The following is a 25,624-nucleotide window of genomic DNA, read 5'->3' on the forward strand; positions in this document are numbered from 1 at the left end:
GTAGGTTTCACTTCCCCTTTCCTTTTAAACTGAGAATGGCCAGTACTAAATTCTTCTTTTAAAATGGAAAAATCACATACCCAGCAAATATATGCATTGGTAACTCCACCATGGCAGACAGCTACAAACATGCCATTGCTACAGCAGAACATTTGCTCTGAGCTGATCAACACTTTGAGCTTGTGGAGCACAGCTCTCAAACCGTTAGCTATTAACACATGCAGCAAAATACATTTGTAAGAAATAAGGCTGAATTCATTTCTTAGAAGCTGGCGATTTAAATGGATGCTTTGTTCTGCTCATTTTAAGCAATCTCAAATACTCTATTTTTAGAACTACCAAAGGACTGAAGGAGAATTTCAAATAACTTGAAAAAAATATAGTCATTCACCATCTAATGGCACTGGCAGCTATACCAGGTAACGTTATGAGGCACCCTTAGACTGGAACTGCCTTTTGATGGTTGTTTTCCTTAAACAACTGATAAATGCAGGTTTTTCGTGCCCTGGAGCCCTCCCTTGTAACCCACTCCTTTAGATAACTCAGCTGCCATACATGGACAGCCATTCCATTGATGTCCGCGCTGACTGAAGCGGCTGTCGGGGAGGTATTTGGGACAGTGTTTGTGCTGGTCTCACTGATGTAAATTTTGGAGGTGGGGACTCCCAGGGCCCTGCTAGCAACCTGTTGAGCAAAGGTAAACAATTAGTAAATAAGATAAACAGCACTTCTTATCCATGAGCATTGTCAGTCATTGCTTGGACTGCCAGGACCCACATTGCAACCTCTGCCCTCTCCCACCATAAACTTCATTTTTCCTGCAGACTGAGTTGTTACAGTGACTGAGAACTAGCCAGACCATCGTTATATTTGCATTTCACAGACTGAATATGTGTGAACATATACACTTTTGCCACAATGACAGATATTCACTTACTATTATGAGACTAAATTCTTCTCTCAACAGTTAAAAGAATCAGAAGATCAAAAGCCCTATGAGATTTTCCTTTCATTTTCCTGCCAAAGGAATGTTGCTCCCTTAAGCCTTTTTAACTACAAAGGCACTTGCACATGCAGATACATATTTTTGAATAAAATGGATGTAAACCGTACCTTTATGGGGTGAACTGAAATTGCCAGAGAAGTTAAACTGTAAACATAACCGGCGTTATTTAAATAATGAGATTTAAGATGATGAAGAACATAATTCTAATACCCAGTTGTGATAATACTCTGGCAATCTAGCACTGCTGCTCAAACAACAAAGAGGAATTAGTCCTGATTTGTTACTCTCTGCATGCACACAGAGGAAGTGTCAAGGTGTGTGAGGCAGTACTGTAGGGAGAGTGTAATTGTCCTGAAAAGATGTCTCACTCAGTTAAGCCCAAACTCATTATTACCTGGATCATTTTGGTGTGAAGTCCTTGACCCATCTCAGTCCCCCCATGTGTAAGTAACACAGAGCCATCTGTATACACGTGGACCAGAGCTCCAGCCTACAACAGGGAACATCAATCATCATAGTTTAACTAGTGGAGTTCTTAGCAGACTACAGAGAGAATTCATTCAGAACTAGACTAAGGTTGTTCTTTGGTGCAACTAAAGCCACTTGTTTCCACTTGAGGTGAATTTGGTTTAGTCTCACCAACTCACTAGAAGTTCCAATGACATAACAAACCCCAGTCAGTATTTTCAGCTCAGAAAGCATGTGAAATAATCCAATCCTGCCCCTGTGAAACACGGAGGAAACCTTTACCTCAGCTTTCCAACACCACTGACAGTCCACTAAATCAGCTCAAACACAGGAGCACTGTTGAGAAAGGTGGGGAAATCAACATAACACAATACCATGGAAGTGTAGCAATATTGTGGTATCTTTTGGACAGTACATACTGGTAACTGTTGTGATACTCATTTTGGCTTGAAAAATGTGTGCTCTTTCTTAACTAATTTACTATTTCTTCAAGAAATAGACTCTGGTTTGGTACAAATGGAGGAGGGCCTGGGGGGGCCAGCATAAATCCAGCTTCTCTAGTGAAAGGTCAAATGGCATTTACAGACCTGGTTCAGAAATGGGACGGTGAAACTGATGCCAAATTTGGTAGGAATGATGCTCATCCCCCTCTTTTTCCAGCGGTTCTGCCTGCAAGGAAAGAACATTATTTGTATACCCAAGAGCCTTTCATCATAAATCAACACTGTGCTTCCCTCTGACTGTGCATTAAATGGAAATTAAATACCTGACTGTGAACCGTGATCTAGACAGAGTTAATCACTAATTTGTATCAAAGAAATACATCTTTCTTTGTGTCTTCCAACAAGAAGAAATTCCAACTGAAAATGCTTTCTGCAAGCATTATAGAAACAGTTATCCATACTATCAACTGTTCAGTTGTATATACAAGCCAACTAAAAAAAGTCTGTAAGGCAGAGGAAAGTATGAATAGATTGCCTTGATAGTCACGTGAAAATCCTAGCTGGACTTAATAGATTCCCTCTTCTTTCCTACATTTCACTTACAAAATGATGCTAGGTCACATCATGCTAGGTCTAATTCTAGCCTCATTTATGCTACCAGCTCACTGATAGACTTTTCCTCTGACAGTGAGCATGAAGGGATTTCAAAAAGAGAAATTTAGAAGTCAGTCTGCAAATATAAGGTGTGATTTCACATCACTCGGGTTACTGAGAGAACTTCAGAAGTTGGTAGACAACAGGTACACCCAGCGACAAGACAACTCCAGGGCACCTACTTGTTGAATTCTTCAATCAGTTTCTTCCTGGCATGATAGCTGGAGCTGGACAAACATTCATCCCAGCATCTTCGTAGAGTAAATCCCTCCAGTTTTTGGTTAAAATGAGTTGTGTCTCCTTCGTGGTAGAGATTGAGCTTCCGCACCTTCCCAAAGAGACACAGAAAGGACGGACCAAGTTTAATGCTTCAGACAGGGAGGGATGAGATCTATAGTGTGTTAGTTCCTGATTTTACTCTTTTGATCTTCCTACAAAGAGCCAACAAGCAAAACAGTTAACAAGCATATATCTGTTTATGGAAAAATATGAACTAAGAAATTAAGGCTGGAAATTTTCAGAGATTGAGACTTAAATCATATTGTCAGTAAGATTAAGGCACCTAGTGCCTTTTGACTTTCTCATTTTAATAGCTGTCCTTAAAGCAGATGTTACAAAATTGAGGCTACCAAGGAAGTTAATTAACCAGAAGATAATCCATGCTAGAATGTATCTGTCACACAAGTTTGAGATCCTGCTAGGAGCTCAGCAAAAAAAAATTCTTATGCTTAAAAATTTCGTGTGGCTGAAGCAGTTCTTAGAGCTTGGTCAAAGGCAACACCACCCTGGAAGGTGTCAGCAGGTTTGTACCTCCTCAGGTGGCAGGCCACACTTCCGAGCAAGGTCACTCATCCAGCACTCAGCAATCATCATTCCCTGGGGCCCTCCAAAGCCACGGAAGGCTGTGTTGGAAGGCAAGTTGGTCTTGCAAACAATGCCCACGCTGCTGACATTGGGGATGTTGTAGGAGTTATCCAAGTGTAACAGGGCTCTGTCCATTACCTAGTGAAGAAAAGGAATGGAGGTGGACACATTTTACAGGAACTGGATGACTTCTCACCAGTGCCAAAACCAGACTGGAAGCTCTGAAGCTAATTTACAACAAGCAGCACTTTCTCTTGCACCCTGCAGTGCTGCAGTCAACACAACTGGATGAGCACTGAAGTGCAGCCAGAACTGCCTCCCACGTGAAATGGAATGTCAAGTGGTGTCCTCCTGAAGGACAGGACAATAAGCACACTTCTCTGAGGACACTTATGGCTCTGGGACAGATTGAGCTTCAAAGTCTTTTTTTGGCCCTGGGCTCATGGTGAGTCAAACAGTTAGTAAATGCCATTACCTGTCTGGAAGAAACAGTTTTCTTTTCATTATATTGAGTAATCTGTTACTGGAAAAGAAGTCTTGCTGATATCAAGTGACTCAGCACCGGGCTATGGCAGTGAGGGCAAACATATGAAATAAAGATTTTCAGTAGCTACTGAACTGCAAGATTTGAGATTTTTGTCCACTTATTGTCCACATCAGGAAAGGGCCAGAGCTTCTTTCTGGCTTGTGTTTCCAGACTTCCCTTCCAGCAGCAGCACAGAGAGGACATTACACACAGCCCAGCCTTATTTCTACACAGACCACTTTCCAGTCCCCTGATTCAGACACGGTCAACAAGACAATTACATAGATGTGCTCTCAACCAGGCCCCTCAGCTTATGCAAAGACATTTGCCTGCCATTCTGCTCTGCCCAGCACCAGCCACACAGCCTGCATCAAATGTGATTCTGCTAGAGAGCTCTTGCAGTTCTTTCCTATGGAAAGAACTTCAGAAAGGATCCATTTTTGCAGAAAATTATTCAAGACTCTGTGGACTGGAGAAAGTAAGCTAGAATAAACCTGAGTGACAATAGGCTATTGAGTTGGTCCACTCACATGACAGAAAAGGAGAGTCTTTACTCATCGCTGCAAAACTTCTTGGAGACAAACTCAGAACTTGGGCCCATTTTTTGTCCTTACTGCTTGTGAACACAGTGTTGGCTTTAGCCAGTCCGTTACAAGCTTATTGATTTAGGCACCCTGCCCTGATCAGCCTATTGATTGGGATGCTTCTTTTTCCGTGGAACTATCTTTCCCCAGCACTGGGGATCTATCAGTCGTCTTGCATTGTGTAACAACTTTTCCATCCCAGCCCTCTGTAATGCAAAGCAAACATTCTTGACCCCTTTGCTCAATCTGAGTTATTACAGCATCCATAAGAATTATGTGGCACATGCCAAGGCAGGTCAGTTGGCTCAGAGAGCATTTGTAGAAGCTCCAAAAGCCCTTCAAAATCTGTTTTCAGTCATGTAAATCCGCATGTGCAAGCAATGCTGTAGGCAACAGCTCTCTGAAGGCAGAGCAGAAGGTTGCACAGAAACACGCCTTCTGCTTAATTAGCCTTCAGAAAATTTTACTTACACCATGAGACAGGTCTATGGAGTTGCCCCCATTGCTGTAGTATGACACCTCCAGACTCTTGACTTTTCCATTCTTCATGAAACCAACCTGTCAAGAGAGTGTCTCCTCAGTAATCAGTTTTCTACAAAACATTCTGGTTTGTGTTTGCCTCCAAAAACTGGATGGATCTCACACAGGCAGAGGGCCGACTGTTCCCAGTGCAGCATAGGGCAGGCACAGCCAGCAGCTGAGGGAGTTCCCCAGGAAAGGGTTCGTGCATGTGTCAGTCTTGCTTCAGAGAGCTCTTCTGAATAAAGTACTGACCACTTATCACAGCCACAATTTCCTTAACAGATTTTTGCTTTCGAAAGCAGCAGCAGTCAGAGGGGGATTGAAGCAGACAGGAAGTTACAAAAGCACATTGCTGTGTAAAGGATGTTTTAAAGGAATGGGCGAGCCTCTAAAAGCAATGTGATTGTCAGCAGGGGCAAAGTCTTGGTGGCAAGGAAGACAGAACTATTTATGCTGAGGTCACAAGAAGGGAACCATCCAAGCCAAAATAACTTCTGCAGCACTTTAACAGGAAAAATGCTACAGCCCATCTGACCTGGCCCGTTTGCAGTGGGGGAGATCAGCAGTGAAACATTTTTTTCACAATATCTTACTGCTCTCTGATGTCTCAGGGGACAGCAGTGAGACCACATGGATTCTTCTCATGTGTGTGCATACCTTGTACCTCCCCAGGAAGGGATGCCTACCACCACTTATCAGCATGTCCTCATCTCGATCCAGCATGCACCTCACTGCACGGCCAGTTCTGTCAAAGAACACAGTCTTTTAGGCTAAGCCTGAAATGCACAATACGGTTCCTGCAGAACAAGACCCTTCTCTTTGTATTCCCAGGGTGGCAATGGACAGTTTAGGGTAAACTGCTTGGTTTATATATCTTACTCTTAAGAAAATGGCAAGACTGAGTAAAAAAAATAAACATCTCCAAAGTTGGAACCTGTTTGTGAAAATTCTTGCAAAGACTCTTGTAATTGAAAAAAAGGATCATTTCTCATGGAGATAGATGCTAATAACTGATTAATCACTGTTTTCCAGACTATTTCTCAAGGCATTATTTTGGCTTTGAAAGAGACAATGCCATAGGAATTATATAATAATGCAAAGTAAAGTACTAACTAGCCTTCAATTTGGCCTTGTTTTTTATTTGCTTATTTATTATCAAGGAAGAAAATGAGGGGGAGAGTAGGAGTTGCTCTTAATTTTCTAACAATTTGGCCTTCTGAGTGCCTGTCTTCAGGTTGTACAAGTATCTAGTGAATGCCATAGATATTATTTCGCAATCTCCCAGATGTCTAATAGTGGTTTGGCTGGCGGAGATAAAGAGAAGAAAAGAATGCAAATATATTACTGATTAATTAGAGAAAGCAGGTTGTTTGCTCAGAACAGAAAAAAATGAAGTCAATTTAAAAACAGTTTCATTTTGGCTGTTCTCATCCAAAGGCATTGTATCAAACCGCTGCTGTGTTGCAAGAATCCCTCTAGCACTGTCAGCAAGGGCAGTACGGGGAAGGGCAGGGTACAGGCAGGTCAGAAATGTCATCTCAGAGGCCATGTTCAGTTAACCTGCACAGTTAAACATGAGCCCATAGAAAAATTCCAGAAACCAGGAGCACATTTCCAATCTACTCTTCACAAATGGTTGCAACCTAGGTCCATTCCCCGAGCTCTTAGGGGTTTGAAAAGTGAGGGTTCCAAGGCCTGCCACCATCCCTAAGGAAAAGTCCAAAGAGGGAGTTTGCAGAAGAGCTGACAAATAATGATGCAAGACTGGTGTAGTAGAGGTTTGAACAAGGAAGAGATTCTCTTGAACAAAAAAATTAACATGGTGCTGGATGTTTGGGGTAAAGTGAGGGGGAGAGGCAAATAATTTGAGATACAAGAGTTTTCAGAGGGCACCAAAGGAGTAAAGAATATGGAGGTTTTCCCCCTTTCGTATTAAAAGCTGACATTCCTGCATAAATTTAGTCCCCCTGGGCAAATTCAATCCCTCCTATCAGCTAAGAACCCATTAGCCACCTTCTTTGGGAAATCCCAAGTTTGCTGCAAGTTTATAGTAAGAAGAGTGGAGAGTATTCAAAGTGCTCCAGCACAAATGGTCCTCCTCAAAAAGGCAACCTGGGACAGTCTGAAGGAAAAAAATTCCTTTCCCCACACCCAAACTTACTTGAAGGCTGCAACAGCCACTACAGATGTCAAAATAGTGCTCCTAGTCTCTTTTCCTCCAAATCCTCCTCCCATTCTTTTCACTCGAACCACGACCCGATTTGAAGGCACTCCCAGTGCATTAGCAGCAAACTCCTAAAGACAAATAAAACAGCAGGACATGTAGGGAGCTCAGCTGGTGTCAAGAACTAGATGCCAACACACTGCCTTCCTGAAACCATTTCAACAGTACAAATACTGGATTTGAGTCAGTTGGATTTGATGCAATTGGAGTCAATAAGCCCAGAATTTGATCTTTGAGGGGAAAAGGCACAGTGCTGCAGCACAGAGGGCCAGATTCAGGAAAAGTCTGATATGAGATGAGGTTACTAAGACACAGATCTCATTTAGCACAGGGTTTGACATCCATACCACCCTCACTTCATTGAGAGATCTTTGGTGAGCCAGTAAACAGGCCAAGGAAACCCCATGGTGCCAGTGGCCTGTCTCATGGAATGGGAGAGTTGGTGCACAACCAGTGGTTTCACCACCTCTCTTTCTGATGTGTCACGCAAGAATCGTGTCTTCTGAGCAGCTGGGACCCTCTCCAGAAAGGGCTAAGCATGCAATCCCTCTTAACAAAGATGTATTGCCAACAGAAACATCTCTGTCACCTGGAAGGAGATTCAGGACTCCAGCAGGATGGATAAAAGCTTTAGATCCCATACCCAACTCTAAGCCTGCCTATGTGTTTTTTAATTGAAGAATAAAATAAGAGCCACTATAAAACAACTATTCATCTAGTCTGAAACTGAGAAACGAATGCCTTTTAGGTACCAAGTTAATAGAAGTACCTGTGTCTTTGTTGGGTTTTGTGTTGACACAAAGAGTTCCATCTCACCATCTTCTCCCTTTGGCACAGCCAAAGTACAGTGAGTTTCCAGGTAGAAATGCTCCTGACCACCAAGGTACATCTCTCCTAGAAAATTGAAGGAAATGTCCCATAAAAAGGACGTCCCTGGTGTTATAATGTGTCTCCCATCACACGTTGTCTTCAATCTGCTGCCTTTTGTACATGTGTTAACTGACAGCCCTTTGCTTTGCCCAGCACTGGACATCACTAGCTCGATAACTGACACTTCTGGTCCAGTGTTTAAAAAACAACAAAAAATAAATTGAAAACAAAACACAATTAAAAAATCCAGACATGCTGCCTTTCCACTTTCTAGAATCTTCATTCTGAAAGAAAAGTGGCTGGTATTTCAAAAGTAAACCTGCACACCATACCATTGATCCAGCATCCTTTAAAATGCACTATTTGGTGCCTTTCAAGACTGCCTCAATAACACCGCTGAGATAGGAATAAGAATAAACCAAGTGTAGTCTAGCAGCATAGATAAAATACAAGGTTACAAACTTTGAAACAGAAGAACAAAAATAGAAACCCAAAATGCCTCAAGATGATCTAACTGGGAATCGACTCTATCACTGCATATGGCTCTTTCCCAGGACATCTTACCTGGCAGTGCTGAGGGTACAATTTCCAGTCATGCTACACACCATTAAATATCAGAAACAATCTCTTTTCTCAGTCATGGCCCTGATCTGTTCATTGTGTCCCATTTGCCTGAGGTACAGCCATACACCAGATTAAAGGATATTGGCTATCTATAAGATTTAGACCAGACTATGTCTGGACAGAGAAAAAATTCAGGAAAGAAAAAAAGCCCTTTTTTGCACAGAATATTTGCTCAAGAAAAATGTGTCCTTTGATTGAAAAAAGAGTATTTTATGGGGGCACAGCTGGGAGCATCCAGGTCGGTTTGAAACAATAAAAGTTGTATACCAGTGTGAAACTTTATGAGAAATTAATTTAGTCCTGCAAGCCTTACTCTTAGTCTCATATGCATAAAAAGGAGTCTGACAGCTTGACTTCTTTTGTCACAAAATACAGTATTTTAAAAAAAATTATTAATGCTTATTCTCACCTTCCAAAATGTGGTCAGATTCTTCAAATCCTTTCTTCACATCTCCCTTATTAATCCTCTTTATATCCTTAAAGAAAGATTGTTTCTCAATGGCTTCCTAGGAAACAGAACAACACAATGACATTTTTGTGTAAGTGAAATGAAACTTTCTCTAACTGAAGAAGAAGAAATTTCCAAGATAAAAAGCACAAGAACTTATCAGACACTTTCTATGGTAGTAGCAAGGAGGCTTGACTAAAAGTGAAACAAAATAACTTCTGGCAACAAAGCAATTTCACAACCAACACCATAATTGGACAATCTTAAGGTACTATTTGTGACTCCTTTCACATTGTGGACTCAGAACCTCAAGGCCTGTAACCACTGGAGCTATAACTTAAAATTTATGTTACCTCTTGTCTTTAGCCCATAAGGTGGGAGGAAGGAAAATAATAGGGAAAAAAAAAAAAAGAGAGAGAAAGAAAAAACTAAATCTCTCAGATAAGAAGTGCAGAAGTAGTTCACTTCTAAGCTAATATATAATCATCTTTTTAAGGGAAGTTTAACAAAGGCATTTTCCTTTTGCCAAAACTGAAGCTTTCCATAATGAACAATACCCCACCAAATATCAAACAACAAAAACCAAAAAATACAGTACATTTTTGGCTCTACTTTCATGTTCCCTGGTTGAATAAACAACTAGAAGCCTCAGAGAAGGCAAAGGTCTCACGTATTGTTTGTTAATCCACAAAACACACAAACAACCCAAAATCTCTGTCCTTAGATGACAGTACCACTCTCTGTACAAGACAGTGCACAGACTCTATTGGTATGAATAGAATTCACATTACAAAATACATGGTATGAAATACTGACTATTAAAAACGTTTCATTAGAATCCTGTGTTTCTAATTTCTCCACTAAAATGTTTTCATACAGTTTTCTTTCTCCTTTCTAGAAATGAATGCTGTGCAGATATTATCATTTGCTTTTAGTGTCTCGTAAGGAAATCTTGGGAAAAAATTCTATTAAAAAAAATAAAAAAGCATGAAATGATCACGCATTTGGACATGAATTTCTTCAGCTTTGAAAAAAGCCACTTAAAGATGGTGTCCATACAGTTCACAGCAGAGAGTGAACTCATGAAAATGAATTTCATCCAGCTTAGAAACTAGACAAGTGGTCTGCAGAAATCTCAGAGAAGCAGTGCAGTGACAGAGCTAGAAAAGAAATTTTCACACCTTATTATTGCTTGTTACAAATGAGAGAATGAAGAGAGAATGGATATCAATGAAGACAGCAGGGTCACACCAGAGAATATTAAAAGCAAGCCTCTGTGTGTAAGAATGTAACTCACAGAAACCTTTTTCATTTAAACAAATTTCTGTTCAGCGCAATATTATCTCCCCAAGCATGGATTATTTGTTTTAGCTTTAAATAGCACAGAAAAAGTTAAGGTACTCTAAATCAGTAGGGCACCAAAGATGTACTTTCTTTATATTTAAATACACAAATTATTCCTTCTATCCATATCCTGTTGCACCCACAAGCACAAACAAAACATGGAGTTAAGTAACCACACGTGTGAGAACAGAATTGGATATCAGGGGCTCCCAAGCCAACTGCAGATGCAGAACTGAGCCATCTTACCTGAATTGTGACAATAGGTTTAAGCTCTTCATACTTAATCTTCACAGCTTTAGCTGCTCTCCTGGAATGCTCCTGTGTGTCTGCAAGGACTGCACCGATGATATGACCCACACAGGTGACCTACAGGCAAGATTGGGACCCACCATCATTTGGCTGTGTGTTCGCAGTGACGAGAGACTTGTGACAATTCTCTTTATCTGTTCCTTTTATGCAGTTTGTTCAGACCAGTCTATTAAAAACCAGCCCAGAGAAAATAATCCCAAGCAAATTTGGACAGCAACTGAGTGAGTGAGTGAGCCTGTCCCAGGGAGCTGAAGCATAGAGAAGAGTCGTGGAGATAAAACAGAGGAGAGGAGCACAGGGCAAAGGGACTTGGGCCTTACTGAATTTGGCACCAAGATTTCTATTGACCCCAGTGCAGTTAGAATTATCTCTGTTTAAGGGAGAGTACTTGACTGGACAGTATGAGAAATGTTATCTCCTGAGCAGCATGACTGAAAAAGGCTATTTTTAGCTACATACCACATCCTTAGCAAAGACAGTCTCATCATTAGCGATGCCAGTGATGTTACTGCCAGGAACATCCTTGGCAGAGACGAAACACACAAACCCAGGAACACTCTGAGCTTCAGATGCATCTACAGAACTAAGGAAAGAAGGAGAGACAGTGTTATTTCTCATTTTTTCTTTGTGTAAGCAATTATGGGATTCCAATACAATTCAGGCCCGATTTCCTCAAGTTTGGCTATGCCACATGAATATCATGTGAAACTGTGACAGAAAGCATAACATATGAGACTAAAATAATTCAGGATCTATATGAAAATGTTAATCCTGAGTGTGAGACTGATCCCCAGCCTGCTTCTTTGGACTATGTCATACATCTTTTCCCTAAGACATATCTGAACTTAATCCAATTGCCACATGTACTAAAGATTCTTCGATGACAAGTTGGTGTTAGTGCTGCTGCGCCTCCACTGTCTTCTTAGCTGCCATGACTTTTGCCATGAAGGCAAGAATTCCCTGATTATGGATAAACATGAAATTCTAGTGCAGACATGTATCAACTGCCACGTGTTAATCAGGGGGAAATTGTTGAGGATAAATCATAAGGAAGCTTCAGGGTTTTTAAGAGGATGCAAAAGAAGTGATGGTCAAAAAGACAAAAACCTTCATGAAAGGCTTTCTTTGGTAATCAGCAAAAGAGGGATCTAACCAAAATGCTTCTCTACTTCAATCATATATAGATTTAAAACTCAGTGACAAAATAACTAAAAAAAGGCAATATAATTTATTTTTAATATGGAGAACTTAGTAAAAAACATGTAACAAAAGACTTTCAGGTTCCTTTTGCAATATTCTGTCCATTGGCTTTACAGTTGTAAATAGAAGAGCTATGGCTTTGATTTTGCTGACTGAATGATTTATTGCCTGCTGTAAATTGCTCTAATTTTTTCAGCAACTTGTTTAGATTCCTGAAACTTTGATATAAACTGTGCCTGAAAGCAGCTGTTACTACATCCCAGTGAGCCACAGACTTTTAATAAAGGCATTAAATGTATGAATGAACTTTCCCACATGAACCCTTAGACAGCAGGAACTCAAAATCCTGTTTTTCAATGGAAAGTTCTTGTCCCTGTGTTTCTGCAGCAGCAGCTCAGAAACAACCCCCTAACACTCTCCCTTAGCTACAAATGCAGAGGCAGATAGTGTCTTATTTACACTTGGTGCTCAAAATCTGGCTTGGATGAAGTGGAAGTTTTCAGAGTCAATATTTTGACTGCCAAAACCATAGGTTGAGATACTTTTTCCCCTGATTAAATATTCTACTACTTCCTCTACAGACTGTTACAGGCTCCCAGCCTGAAATATGTGTACACAACATAAATGCAAGGAAATGTGTACAGCCTCTTCTAGAAAACACTGCACGTTGTGGTCACAGTCATGGATGCAATGTCTTCTTTATCTCCCCACCTGCCCTGGTGGTAGTAACAACATTTAAGTGTCTGCATTGCACATTGCAACACCTAAAAATTAACTATGATGACAGCAGTTTCTTTCATAACCTGGGAGTCAACTACTACATCTGTGCATCCATGACCACCATGCTGCCCATGCCACAGTGGGAAAGCTCTGGACAGGAAGCCTAACTAGGCAGGAAGTATTGCCTAAGGAATGAGCAGCACACTGCATGCCTGTTGAGGATGACACGAGCCAATGTAACACAAAGCGTCCCACATCAAAGCAGCTGAGGGCAGATGAGAGCCTTCAGAACCGCCACCACATAAACAAAATTAGGGCTCATGGGTGCAGCCAGCCCTGCAATATGACAGCAATAAAATTCGTATGAGAATGTAGATGGCATTAGCTACCAGGATTGGCCTTTAGGAGTTCAATTCACTATTGTTATAAATTAGGTTCCAATCATGGCCTGGATGGAAAAGATGTTTTCAGAGACAGCTGCACTTCCAAATACTGACCTGTCTACCTTGCTACAACCGAGCACAAACAGGGCTACACCTCATAGCAGAAGCCAATTCACAAATGACTTCTGTGCAGAGGGCTTGATCACAGCCAGTGCAGGCAAGCACCAAGCAAGGCAAAACCCAGTGCACACAGCTGGCTCACCAGAATGAGAGCTGGCAGAACTGCATCTTACAACCTAATTTTACAGGCAGATTGAAAGAGAATCTTCAAGCTGCATGCTCCACTGAGTGGTTGAAATGACATCTCAGCCTCTGTGGTGCTCTCCTACCCTGCTCCTTTTCAGTCCTGCATGCCTGAGTATAAGAGGTGGGAAATGCAAAAGTTTTGGCCTAGGCTGAAGGCTTTCATGCTTCATCATAGCCCAGAGTTTGGTGTGGTTCCCTCACATTCCCACTGACACAGACTTGCAAGGCAGCTGTCACACACAGCTCGCCTCCATATAACAACGTGCAAGGAACTGGAGTTCCCACCTAAGCAAAGCCTTTTCCCTCACCCACACCCTGACAGATTGATGTTTTCTAAGCCACCAGGCGCTGGATGCTTCCACCATTTGGAACTCAGAAGCGACACTTACAGGATCTTAGCGTGGGCCTTAGTGCTGGTCACCAGCGTTAGGTACAGCTCGTTCTCAAAGTGAGGGATGTCATCACAGTACACAGCTTCTCCGCTGGCTTGTTTGGCTGCTGAAACGTGCACCAGAGGCCTGCCCACCATATCTTCCACGGCCTGCCCCTTGGGAACTTCCTGAAGTAAAACACATGGCTGACTACTACCGGCTAGGGTGGAAGGGGATGGAAGCATTGATGGGAGAGCAAAAGGCACTAAAACATTTTAGTGAATGGGGAATGGGATGGGGGCTCAGTCCTGTGTGAAAGGAAGGTAAATAAGATGCCAAAAGATGTGGCTATGCAGAGGAGAGCTGTAAGGAATGAAGTGAAAGAAGTTTGGGTTCTGAAATTGCTGTTGAAGGGAGGGGTTTGATTTCACATCTTGCATAAGAAGGTTCAAGTTCTGAAACTGGATTCTACTCTCAAAGCTGAAGAGAATGGGTCACTAACAGAGAAATAAGAAAGAAGATACACCCAGAGTGTGAAGCCTGAGAGATGCCAGGAAAGGCAGGCTATAACCGGGGAAAGCAGAAGGGGAATTTCAGTTTGGATACAGAGCTGGTTACAGGAGGAAAAGTGATTTTTATAATCAGCAACAGTCTTGGGCAAGGATAGGAAAGAATATTATCCTAAAGTGAGGAAAGGATTGAGACCCAAATACAAGCTTCATGCATGGCATTATATAAGTGTATGTGATGACCATACTCAGGAAGACAAGAAGATAAGAAGCACAGTTTGAGCTACAGAAAAGCCTGCATCTATGTCATGCCAGCGCTGCTACTTACTTGGGAAAGCTGCTACTTACTTGGAAGAGCTGGGCATTTGCAATGGGATCTTTGTGAAACAACTCTGTAGCACTGATGTAGTTTGAAGGGACGGGCTCACACATAGTTTTCTGCCAGAGACATGTTCAAGAAAATCACCTTCCCTTCCAATTCCTTTCTTACTTTCCCTAGTAGCTCAGGATATTTTCCATTCTGCATCTCCCACTCAAGGTAATCCATAACCTACTTAGTTGAAGGCAAACGAGGCTCAGGCTCTCTGCCAAGAATAACCACAGAGCCACAAGACCATTTGTAATGCAGCAAATGGGAGGAGTCCAGAAACCATCCTGTGAACCCACAGAGCTACACCCTTCCACCACAAGGTGAGGGTGCCACGAGGAAGCGAGTGGGAAGACACAAATCACTGTTATGCAAGCAGTAGAGTAGCTCTGGCAGCTATTGCAGCATGGATTTTGTTATCAGGTGGGACTCTGCTCAAATCTGAACCCTCCCCGTGCCTTCCCCACCAAGGCAGCACAGAGGTTCTCCTTCCCCAAATCTGCCTTCCCAAGGAGCACTCACAGTGCCACTCTTGCTCAGTTTCTGAAGGACTGTCAGGTAGAACTTGAAGAAGAAGCTGAGGGTGAGTGTGCGTCGGAAATCCACCATGCCCCCAGGAGCAGAAGGAGACAGATCCATCTCAGCCGACAGTAAGCGGCAGGCATCCTGCAGCAGCTTCTCATTCCAGTCTCTGCAAGGGAACAAAGGTGACACAGAGACCTTGTTCAGACCTAAATTCACCAGGGCAGACTAACTCTTCTGAGACAGAATCACAGAATATGCTGAACTGGAAGGGGCCCATCAGGATCATCAAGTCCAGCTCCTGGCCCTGCACAGGACACCCCAAAAGTCATTCTATGTGCCTGAGAGCATCGTCCAAATGATTTTTGAGCTCTGTCAGGCTTGGTGCTGTGGCCACTGCCCCGGGGAGCCTGTTCCAGTGCCTAGCCACCCTCTGGGTGAAAGAACTTTTCCCTGATACCCAACCTAAACCTCCCCTGACGGAACTGTTCCCACGAGCTGCCAAGCAATAGCCATTAGTCCTGTCTGTTCATGGCACATGTGCTTTGCTGTCATCTTGGGCTCACATTAGCTTTCCCTAAAGGTATGGCAAAGCTATTACATGATAAAAACTCTGATCTTTCCGTCCAGTTTGAAACAAACCCAGTTCTGTAGGTCATGAACACATCCAGCTTCTGTCCACTTCAACTGATGAGTGAATTTGGCAAGAAAATGGCTCTCTGAATGAGAGAATGACACAGATCTTTGAGGGTAAGGCATACTGGAGGAAGCAGCGAGGCATTACACAAAACACACTGCTGCAGAAGCTTAACTATACTTTTTCCCCTTCCTCCTTTGATGTCCCTTTAGAGAGGATTTAGGATGTTTTAGATACTTAAACTGGTCCTGTAAAAATCAGCACAGTTCCATTAGACAGACTTTTTATCACAGAAAAATTCCTACCTGCCAGTGAGTTCCTTGCAAGTTTTTAGTGCCAGGACAGTGGTAGGAGCCATTCCTCCATAGCTTAGTTTTATCTCCTCCACTCGGCTTGTGCCATCTTGGAAGAGGACTCTCATGCCACAGGTCACAATAGCAATGTCATCCTCACGACGGGAAGCCTGCTTGAAAGCTGAGAAGTATTCACCCTGGAAGACAGGAAAATATTTCTTTATTCTCTACCTTGGCATGCTTTGGAGTGTAAATGTGGACACGATGTTTACCTATCTCTACGTGCACGAGCTATTCCATGAACAGTATCTGGCTGATTCGTTGTGCAGGGCCAAGCGGGACATGTTTGTTCAGGCAGCACTGTTTATTTTCATGTAATTCAATGATTAATTCTAATGTGTCAGTTCAGTGGTTGTTACCAAGCCTAGGACTGTAGGGGAAACAAGTTTGACAGAGAACTGCTCATACCTGTCACATTTTTCCATATCTGAAGAGGAAGAACCAAGACAGATTGTTTGTGCATAAACAAAATTACAGTTTCTCAGCAAGTTTTTCTTCCTCCCAGGCTGCTAAACTGGAAGTCTAATCAGTAAAACCCATATCCTAACCCCCTTCCCTTCAGAAGTCTTTGAAATCTGCAAGAGCTGAAATCAGTAATCACAAATGTCTCTCAGTTTTAGAGTAGACCAGACTAATTAGTAAAATTTAATCTGTTACTGGAAATAGAATTCTCAGTTATTATCCTGATCTCCACAGAATCTTATAAATGCACCAGCAACTACAGTGCGCAAAACTCAGCGGCTCTCTTATGAAGAGTGGCTGTAAATATGAGATTAACACTCAACCAGGATGCACCATGTAATGGTGGCACCCTGGAGTCACAGCATGCTCAGTCCTCTGGCCTGTACTGCAGGTGAGGACAAATTGCTGATCAGGCACCCTGGGGACTAACAGAGGAATCAGATCTGATGAATAGAGAGTTTTCTGGCAAGTTTCTTCTCTAATAGCTCAGCCAAGTGACTGAACACAGCACAGCAGTCTGCTTCATTAATTACTTCTAGTCTGAAGTGGACAGCAATCCTTTCATTATTGGGTAGAGCAATTTCCTCCTGTTGACAATGACAAGAGTTTCACAAGAGGTCCCTTTTGTGCATCAAGAACTTGTTACTGGAGACATAACTGAAGAGTGTGCTTCATTTCCTGAATTCAAATAATTACTCAGCAGCCAGCAGATAATAGCAGAGGGGAATCAATAGCATCCTTCCAATGAGGACATTCTGCCACTCTGCTTGTTAAAACAATTAGCTTTCAAAGAGGAGAAAAAGCAGCCTCCTATCTTACTGGATAATCAAGAGATTTCCAATAACATGATTTCAACAAGAAGGCAATATTGCCTTCACTCCTCACAAGACACTTTAATTTTCTTCATTCAGAGTCTTGTGGGAGGAAAGGCACTCATGACCTTTCCTCACTAGGAGTGCAGGTAAGTCAACCATCACATCACATGCCTGCCTGGGTCTCTTGGCAAACGACAGATTGTTTGGCCAATCTTACCCTTGGTAAGGGTCACAAGTTATGTGAATGCAAGGCATAACATCAGTCTCAAACAAAGATAAACCAAAACATTCTGTCTAGCTGTGTGCTGAAACAGCCCTGCTTTCATTCATGAGGAAATCACAGTTGCAGAAAACTCTGCCTGCTATGTGCCAGCACCTTCAGACATGCCCTGAAGAACTTCAGCTTCCTTATTTGTGAGCAAAGATCAGCCAAGAAACCAGGAAGTTGAGAGTTCAAAAGTTGTTTCAGTTTTTCAGATCAATGAGCTACATATAACCTAGGGTTGAAGCCACTGCCCCTGCTTCTAAACATTTGTTTGTTTTGTGAAATTGCCATGAGACTGTCATATGGATGGATGAATACAGTGTTTTCCACTGGCAACCTCAAGCGTGTTTCTCATTTTGGCAAATACTTTTATCACAAGATCAAAGAAGGATCACTCAGAAATAGATGGAAAAACCACCATAAATAAAATAATTTTGTTCCTTTGGTAGTTAAATAGAAAAATTTGAGAGGATAGACAAGGGATTTATTAGTTCTCTCCTGTAATACAATGGCATTTCAAGTAAATCAGTGTTTTCCATTTATAAAAAAAATGCATCACCATACTGCAAATCTTTGCTATTATGACTTGGAGCCACAGGGCCTAAGAAGGCAAGTACCTTCACAAGCACAAAATTACAGTCTGATGTTCTCAGCCCTAAAGGAAAAAGCAGTTTTACTTCTTAGACACTGAATCAGATGTGGTTTATGCCGCTACAGCAGAGAAGCACTCATGGTTCCGTTCAAAGCAAGTCATGCAGCCTCAGTTGAAGCTGCAAGGCCACATGGCCAAAATGCAGTAACAGTCAGTCCTTGTGGTTTACATCTTGCAAGACAAGAATGCAGAAACTGACTTTCCCTTTTATCTATACAGTCTTTTCACTTTCTTTTCCTCTTTCAGCTCCCAGAAATTAAGCAGGAATCTTTGGTACATTAACTTCACTCTACATCAGAAATTGCTATAATCTTTTCTGTTCTACTTTTCAAGCAGAACTTCTACCTCTGGGAACATCACTTTGACACTTCATCATTACTAAATGCACTCAAAAAGCTTCGGATAATAAAGTGAAATTTCTCTTCCTGGCACTAGCAAAATTCCTGGGCTTACCATTTCTATCACAGAGCCGTGCTCCCTTTGCTTGTGAAAAACAGTGTGGTGCTGGATTTTCTCTAAATAATTCACTTTCTTCCTGGTTCACTTGGGATTACATAAGCATTTGGGGGTCAGTCAGGAAAAAGGTGCCTAACTTTGAAAACAACACTTAAATAACAGCATTTTATCTCCACAGACAGTGAACTTTTTCTTGCAAGCTTACCTTTTTGCTGTAGGGTATTTCAACAGAGAGAAGTATTTCTTCAGGCTTAACTATTGTCTTTCTGTAGCCAGTGAAAAACTTCTCATCCATCGTGACTGTCCTTTTGCCCTCTGTAGAGCAAAGGGACATCAATGGTGAATAAATGAAGAATGGCAATAGCATCTGTGGAAAAGCCTTCAAACCACACAAAACACTCTTGGTCTGATTTCATTTTTCCACTCTCTTTCACCAAATCAGGAAAATCTTTCCCAGATTTACTTCGGTATTTATGGAATCTATGACAGCTTCTGCCTACCTATTAAATTTTCTTTGCACAGGAGCTGATCAAAGAGACCTCCTTCCCTCTTTATCTAATTAAAGCTTAGCTTCCAGGTGGGCCAGTTTCCAACACCCTAATGAAATCTCCCTCTTTCTCCTTTCCATAGCCTGCACACAAAGCAGTACTCAAGTCCACTGATCAGACAGTCCACTTACTTCAAGGATCCTATTTTTAAAAATTTTCCTAAGAACAAATAAAAGCTGAGATGCTTGGCTTTCTTCATAGAAAAAAAGAAACAAGTTTCAGTCTTTAGCTGCATAAACGAGAAGGATTGAAGTATGATAGTGACAGAAACTATTTCATGCCTTTTTTCATTAGTACACATCTTCAATCAGGATGTGTCTGTAAGTATATACACAGTACCAGAGATCCCATCTGGCACAGAAGTTCAAAATTCTTTAGGAAGCCAAACTTAGGTGTTGCTTTAGGACTTTAGCCTCAAAAAGTGTGAAAACGCTGAAGACTCAGACTAATAATGTTAATTTCCACTTTCATGTTCTGGCCTGACCCATGGCAGAGGGCTGCTGACTGCCCCACTCCCCTCAGTGCCACAGGGAAATGTAAGTAACTTACCTTTTGATACCAAAGTCAGTTTGCTTCCACTTGCCATTAACACAGGATTTAAGTCGGAAATTGGGCTTGCTGTCATTATGTTCCCACCAATAGCCTAGAGGGAAAATAATGCATCAGACATATTAAAAATCTAAGCAATTTTTGGCCTTTAATTCATTGGAAAAACCCAAACCCCATGAAATCAGATGCTGCCTCAGACAATATTGACATTTGCATGAAACAGATTTAGAACAGTGTTTTGTTAACGCGTCAAGACTACCTTATGCTCAAACCTCATATGCACAACCATGCCAAAATTCAATCACTGTACCTGCTATTAAGGGAGGATCCATGAAACTAAAAAGGGTATTTTCAGTAATAATCAGGAACCAAGGTTTTTGGCTCCAAAACAAATGTATGGCACAAGGTCTAGTGGAACATAAGTTCTTGTTTGGTAGGTTGGTTTAACTGTTTGCTTGATTTTTTTTTTTCATAGAGCACACAAAGTTTGAACACACCTTCCTTTTTAAAACTAGAGGAAAATTTGCCAGATCTGATACGTTAACACTATGACTGCCCTAGTTATCATGGCAATAATTCACACACCTGCTTCTTTGACATTTGTCCAGCACCCTAAACACCTTCATTGTTAAATTAGTCAAATCTCACTACAGCTCCCCCCACTTGGCAACAACAGCAATGGAAGAGCTGGACAACTGCCACGTTTCCCTTGCTTGCTAGATGTGTGGCATCAGTGCAGCACAGACACCAGCTGAGACCTCACCACTTTCAGGGATTGATTTTTGTGTGCTGGTTTCTTTCCCAAGGTTTGCAAACGTTCTCCTGTGAGATGCACAGGACACACCAACACTGCATGAGGCAGGGCAGCTCCTCAGACTGAGCTTTCAACTACAGCCCCTGGTGCTCCTGAGTCACTTACAGCAACATTCCTGATCTGTGGCCCTGCAAACCACCGCAGCTGCTCCAGGACAGCCTGGAAGATCTCTGTTTTGTATGCAGGAAGGTCTGCCACCGCTTTTTTCATCACCTCCTCTACTGACTTCAGGGTACAGGCAGCGCCAATGGTGACCCCTGTAAACAAACAAAGGAAAAGAATTGTTGTTCTCCAAAATTTTGAGGTATGGAAGGACATTTACTGTGTCTGCAAAGCTTAGATGTCACTGAGTTAAATTAGACCTTCAGTTACACCAGACTATTTAGAATGCACTGCATGTAAACATTACATCCTCAGAACAAAATTCGCTTTTAAAGCACAGCTCACGCTGGTGTTGCCTCCCACAGGACAATAACACACCACCCTTTTCTATCAGTGTATTATTAACAATGTTGGCCTCCTATAAGTATTAGTTTGTCCTTTGAGAAGTGAACTCCAACTCCTTTCCAGTTTCCACACTTTAAATATCCTACCAGACACTGGGCCACATGCACTAAATTGTCCTAGGTACTTCTATTTGTAAGGTTGAACCATTTTCATCACAAAGCTAAAAGCAATGGAATTATAGAATTGATAAGGTTGGAAAAGACCTCCAAAGATCACCGAGTCCAGCTATGACTGAACACCACCACGTCAGCTAAACCACAGCCCTAAAAGTCACGTCCAGTCATTTCCTGAACACTTCCAGGGGTGGTGACTCCACTAACTCCATGGGCAGCCCAGGCCCGTGCGAGACCATGCTTTCCAGTGAAGAAATTCTTCCTGTCGATCTGAATATCTCCTGGCACAGCTTGAGGCAATTTCCTCTTGTCCTGTCGCTTGTTACCTGGGAGAAATGACTGACCTCCCTCCTTTCAGGGAGTTGTAGAAAGTGATAATGTCACCCCTGAACCTCCTTTTCTCCAGGCTGAACATCCCCAGCTCACTTTTTTACATACCACTCACCTGATTTCCTGCATGGGAAAGGTATAATGCATTCAGAAAACAATCTTTAATCTGGGGATTTTCCTTCACACCCTCTTTTTTATTCCATGGAGTCCCCACTCACCTTGTAGGTGTTCTGCCTCTTTTTTGCTCACCTGTTTCGGTGTGCTGAACAGCATTCATTTCAGGGATCCATGCTGGTGCTATTATCACTGGATACAGCAGGTTCTTTAACCTCATCTCGATACCTTAGGGAAAAGACACTGTTTGGTATTTGTGTGACACGGCTACTCCTTCAGGAAAGAAAAATTAATACAATAAACCCTACAACATTTATTAATTAGTTCATGAACCAGTTGCTCAAGACAGCAGAACTCTTCTCCTCAGCACTTATGTTTGCAAAGGTATCTATTTGGTGTGAGAAGGCAGTAAGATTTCAAGTCTGGAGAGTTTTCTCACTGAAAAGTCATTCAAAATGCAGCTTTCACAACTGAATTCATCTGTTTATGGGGACATTTTATGCTACGCCACTCCCCTCTTCTCAAAACTCCACAAAATAGCACAAAGGCTCAGAGATCTGGATTAGTATTTTTTTCACCTGACACAGCAAAGAATGGAGAAAAACATTCACTGTGAGATTAACTTCTACCTGAGAAGAAAATCTGTTCCTACATAAAAGCTGAAAACAAAGAGCTTTTTAAAAGCAGTGACATGAAAGAGGTTTCCATTTGCACTGTTCTCACAAAATACTTAATGGAAGGTTTTCCAACTGTTCATAGTAAGCAACAGCTCTTTCTCTTACCCACTTCTGTGTTCCCCACAACGAGTTTGGCATTGGGGTACTGGGATTTGAGAGCCACCAGTTCACTGAGAGTTGTGGGCTGGATCCACATCACACGCTCGCCTTTGAAACACATCTGCTTCTGCTGTTTGTTACTCTGAGTCTGCAGAAGGGAATTCAGATAGAGCTCAGCCCCTACATCGAGCCAAGAATCCCTGCTCACATGCTGCCCCTGCCTGTGCCACGCTGGGCTCCATCTCATCCGAGTTACTGACATGGGATATCCATGTTGTTGTTGGCAGTTTGCCATTCCCCATCCTTCTGCCAGCAGTGATGAATGTCTCTCATGCTGACAAAAGTTCTCCCCCCTGATACTGCCAGGTGCATCCTGCTGCCACATCTCCCTAGCAAGATCTGTGCCAACAAGTTCCATCTGACCAAGGTTCTGGCACATGCCTGTGGCTTCAGTTGCTTCAATGGGTTTTCCATTCTCATCTCAATCCAAAAATGTCAGTCTTTAGCACTCATAAATTGCAATTACCTGATAGGCCAGGTTCTGATTCCCTTTTCAACTACTTCATCCAGTTACTGAAGGAAACATGAGATCAACCCCTGGGCAGGAGAACATCTTGGAGAAGAAACAGAGGACCCCCATCTCGAGCTGAGTATGTCTTATGGTATGTTCTAAGAGCTACTCATGTGTAGCTCATGACACATTTGAGCTGGGTACAGCAGCAGAATTAATGACTGAATTTTAGTTGTTAAATGTGAAGAAAGCTGTAAATGTGTCATGTGCTGGATTAGATTCCTGGCTGGGACACACTGCTTGAGGGGGAGGATCCCCAAAAAGACAGGAATGAAACATGGAGAGAAACTAATCTAACTTTTAATGTCATTGTGAGCCGCCCAACTTTTACTCCTGCTATGGTGAGGGAAGTGTTTTGAAAAGACAACTATTTGAGATACATATTCAGCTACATCCTGTAGTTCCTACTTCTCTTCCTACACCATAAAGGGAACACAGGGAGACAAGCTCAGATATATCTGTATTTGATGTAGAAGTTCACATCTGACCTAGTAAACTGACACTTGGATTTTAGCTACTGTTCCACCCCGGCACAGGCAGTGACTGCAAAGAAAGGCAATCCTAGAGCAGAGACACATATGGTGAGAGCTAGAAAGAAAGGCAGACAGCTGGAGCAGGCACCTGGCCTGCATATTTCTTTTAAACCACCCTGGCTGAAACTCCTTCTGTTTTATAAGACAGGGAAGGATTCACACCCATGCATTTTATTTCATTAGCAGCCATTTTTGCCCTGCCATTTCCTTAGGAGAAAGTCACTCAAACCTTGTACAGAACAACTAAACCGACGAATCACTGCTATTTCTTTCTGAGTGAACTTACCATTAACTCTGGTGGGAAGATTGGCTCCTGTGTGGGATCCAATGGCTGGAACTCAGAAGAATTGAACAGGCTGGAGGATGTCATTTTCTATGACAGGGAAAATGCAAATAGCTAGTTACTGAGAAGAAAGCTCTCCACATACAACCATAGCTCATTCCTCTTTCTACTCAAATCCCTGTTACTGTTTTATAGAGCAAAATATGGCAAACACAGCAAAATTACGCCACCTGATTCAGCATTCAAGCTTCTTCAGTTATATTTTTCTGATTCCTCCACATGTCTTGTCAGAACCCTCAACCCTGAACACTCTAATACATTTTTGTCAAACAAAAGTGACATCCCTTTCACATTGTCATGTTAAATCATGTCAAATATACCTTTTCTGAGGTATGTTTTTATGACCATAAAATATAAATTAGTCTAAAATGCTTTGCATAAATATTGCTAAAATAAGAGCATTGGGCTTGGGCATACAACGAGCCAGATGTCTTTAAAACATCAGAAATAAAGGAAAAACTACCAGTTGAGAGGCACCTTACCACACTGTCTTCTTTTCCATTCATGCAGCAGCCTGGACCATTGGCTTTTCCTCCACAGCAGCCCCCATTCTGAAGAAGAAACAAGCACATTTCAGCTATTCTAAACAAAGTCAGAACATTCCAACTTTTACAGAATATAGTCCTCCCCTTTTATCAATCCCCAGGTTTTAGAAATTTGCAGTAACATTTTCATGCTTGAAAGAAAGGACTCCAAGCAACCTTAATTGTTGGAGTGTTCCATGCAACACTGGATGCCTCCTAAAAAACAATCCACAGAATTTCCCTGGATATTTCTGGTAATGAATTTTATTATATTCTCTGCTTCCTAAATTCATTTTATACTCACACCACCTTATGCACCAATTTCCTCTTTCCATTCCTTCATTTGTTTTGTACCTAGACTGGTACATACAATGTGACTAACTTTTTTCTCTCCAGATATTCCCAAAGATTCCAATTGTACAGTTTTGGAACAGAGAGGAAATTACTTCACTCATCACTGGACGGCAAAATTTGTTTAAGATCACAGTGGTGAATTTAGACCTGTTTTCACAGAAAGTTGTGTCACTTCAATGCACCAGAAGCTGGTGACACATTGCTTACAGTTGTCACCATGATATTTCACAGAAGGGTTGCACCTTGCAGACTCAGAAGGAACATCACAGTTTTAAAACCCATGTCATGATGGCCACTCATGCTAATCAGGACAAACACAGTCCAAGAATTTTCCAAGAGACAGACAGCAAAAACTGCTCAGAGAGCTCTGAGTATCTGCACTTCAGCAGGGCCAGAGAGGTGACCAACACATCCAAGCTCCAATGATCTATTGAAATTTGCGGTTATGGATTTTAACGTTCTGCTTACCATGGTATTCTCCCTCCCACTACGACAGCATCCAGTGCCATTGGCAACTCTGCCACAGCAATTCATGTCCTGTGAGAACAAAAACTGATCTGAGAAAAAATGTGCAGACTCCAAGATAATGAAGTAGCTTTGATCACTTTTTGAGAGAAATCTCCAAAGCAGAAGGAAGGTGCCAA

The 25,624-nt window shown here is 42.0% G+C and overlaps 1 protein-coding gene across 2 annotated transcripts in view; it reads right to left on the reverse strand.

The window, feature by feature from the left end:
* Positions 1-25,624, reverse strand: part of XDH (xanthine dehydrogenase) — a 72,301-nt gene that overhangs the window by 10,173 nt on the left and 36,504 nt on the right. For both annotated transcript variants that reach the window (XM_040059881.1, XM_040059880.2), the window contains 24 exons: positions 25,449-25,517; positions 24,585-24,653; positions 24,046-24,132; positions 22,662-22,803; positions 22,015-22,107; positions 20,921-21,072; positions 20,002-20,095; positions 19,110-19,219; positions 16,207-16,391; positions 15,265-15,433; positions 14,724-14,813; positions 13,885-14,054; positions 11,346-11,469; positions 10,824-10,943; positions 9,195-9,291; positions 8,061-8,185; positions 7,229-7,362; positions 5,725-5,812; positions 5,017-5,103; positions 3,382-3,573; positions 2,754-2,899; positions 2,062-2,143; positions 1,401-1,496; positions 556-684 (listed from right to left, as the gene is read on the reverse strand). In XM_040059881.1, coding sequence (XP_039915815.1) covers positions 556-684; positions 1,401-1,496; positions 2,062-2,143; positions 2,754-2,899; positions 3,382-3,573; positions 5,017-5,103; positions 5,725-5,812; positions 7,229-7,362; positions 8,061-8,185; positions 9,195-9,291; positions 10,824-10,943; positions 11,346-11,469; positions 13,885-14,054; positions 14,724-14,813; positions 15,265-15,433; positions 16,207-16,391; positions 19,110-19,219; positions 20,002-20,095; positions 20,921-21,072; positions 22,015-22,107; positions 22,662-22,803; positions 24,046-24,132; positions 24,585-24,653; positions 25,449-25,517 — 2,850 coding nt within the window. The remainder of the gene's footprint in view (positions 1-555; positions 685-1,400; positions 1,497-2,061; positions 2,144-2,753; positions 2,900-3,381; positions 3,574-5,016; positions 5,104-5,724; positions 5,813-7,228; positions 7,363-8,060; positions 8,186-9,194; positions 9,292-10,823; positions 10,944-11,345; positions 11,470-13,884; positions 14,055-14,723; positions 14,814-15,264; positions 15,434-16,206; positions 16,392-19,109; positions 19,220-20,001; positions 20,096-20,920; positions 21,073-22,014; positions 22,108-22,661; positions 22,804-24,045; positions 24,133-24,584; positions 24,654-25,448; positions 25,518-25,624) is intronic.

The sequence above is a fragment of the Hirundo rustica genome, chromosome 3 (assembly GCF_015227805.2).
Source record: "Hirundo rustica isolate bHirRus1 chromosome 3, bHirRus1.pri.v3, whole genome shotgun sequence".
Classification (NCBI taxonomy): domain Eukaryota; kingdom Metazoa; phylum Chordata; class Aves; order Passeriformes; family Hirundinidae; genus Hirundo; species Hirundo rustica.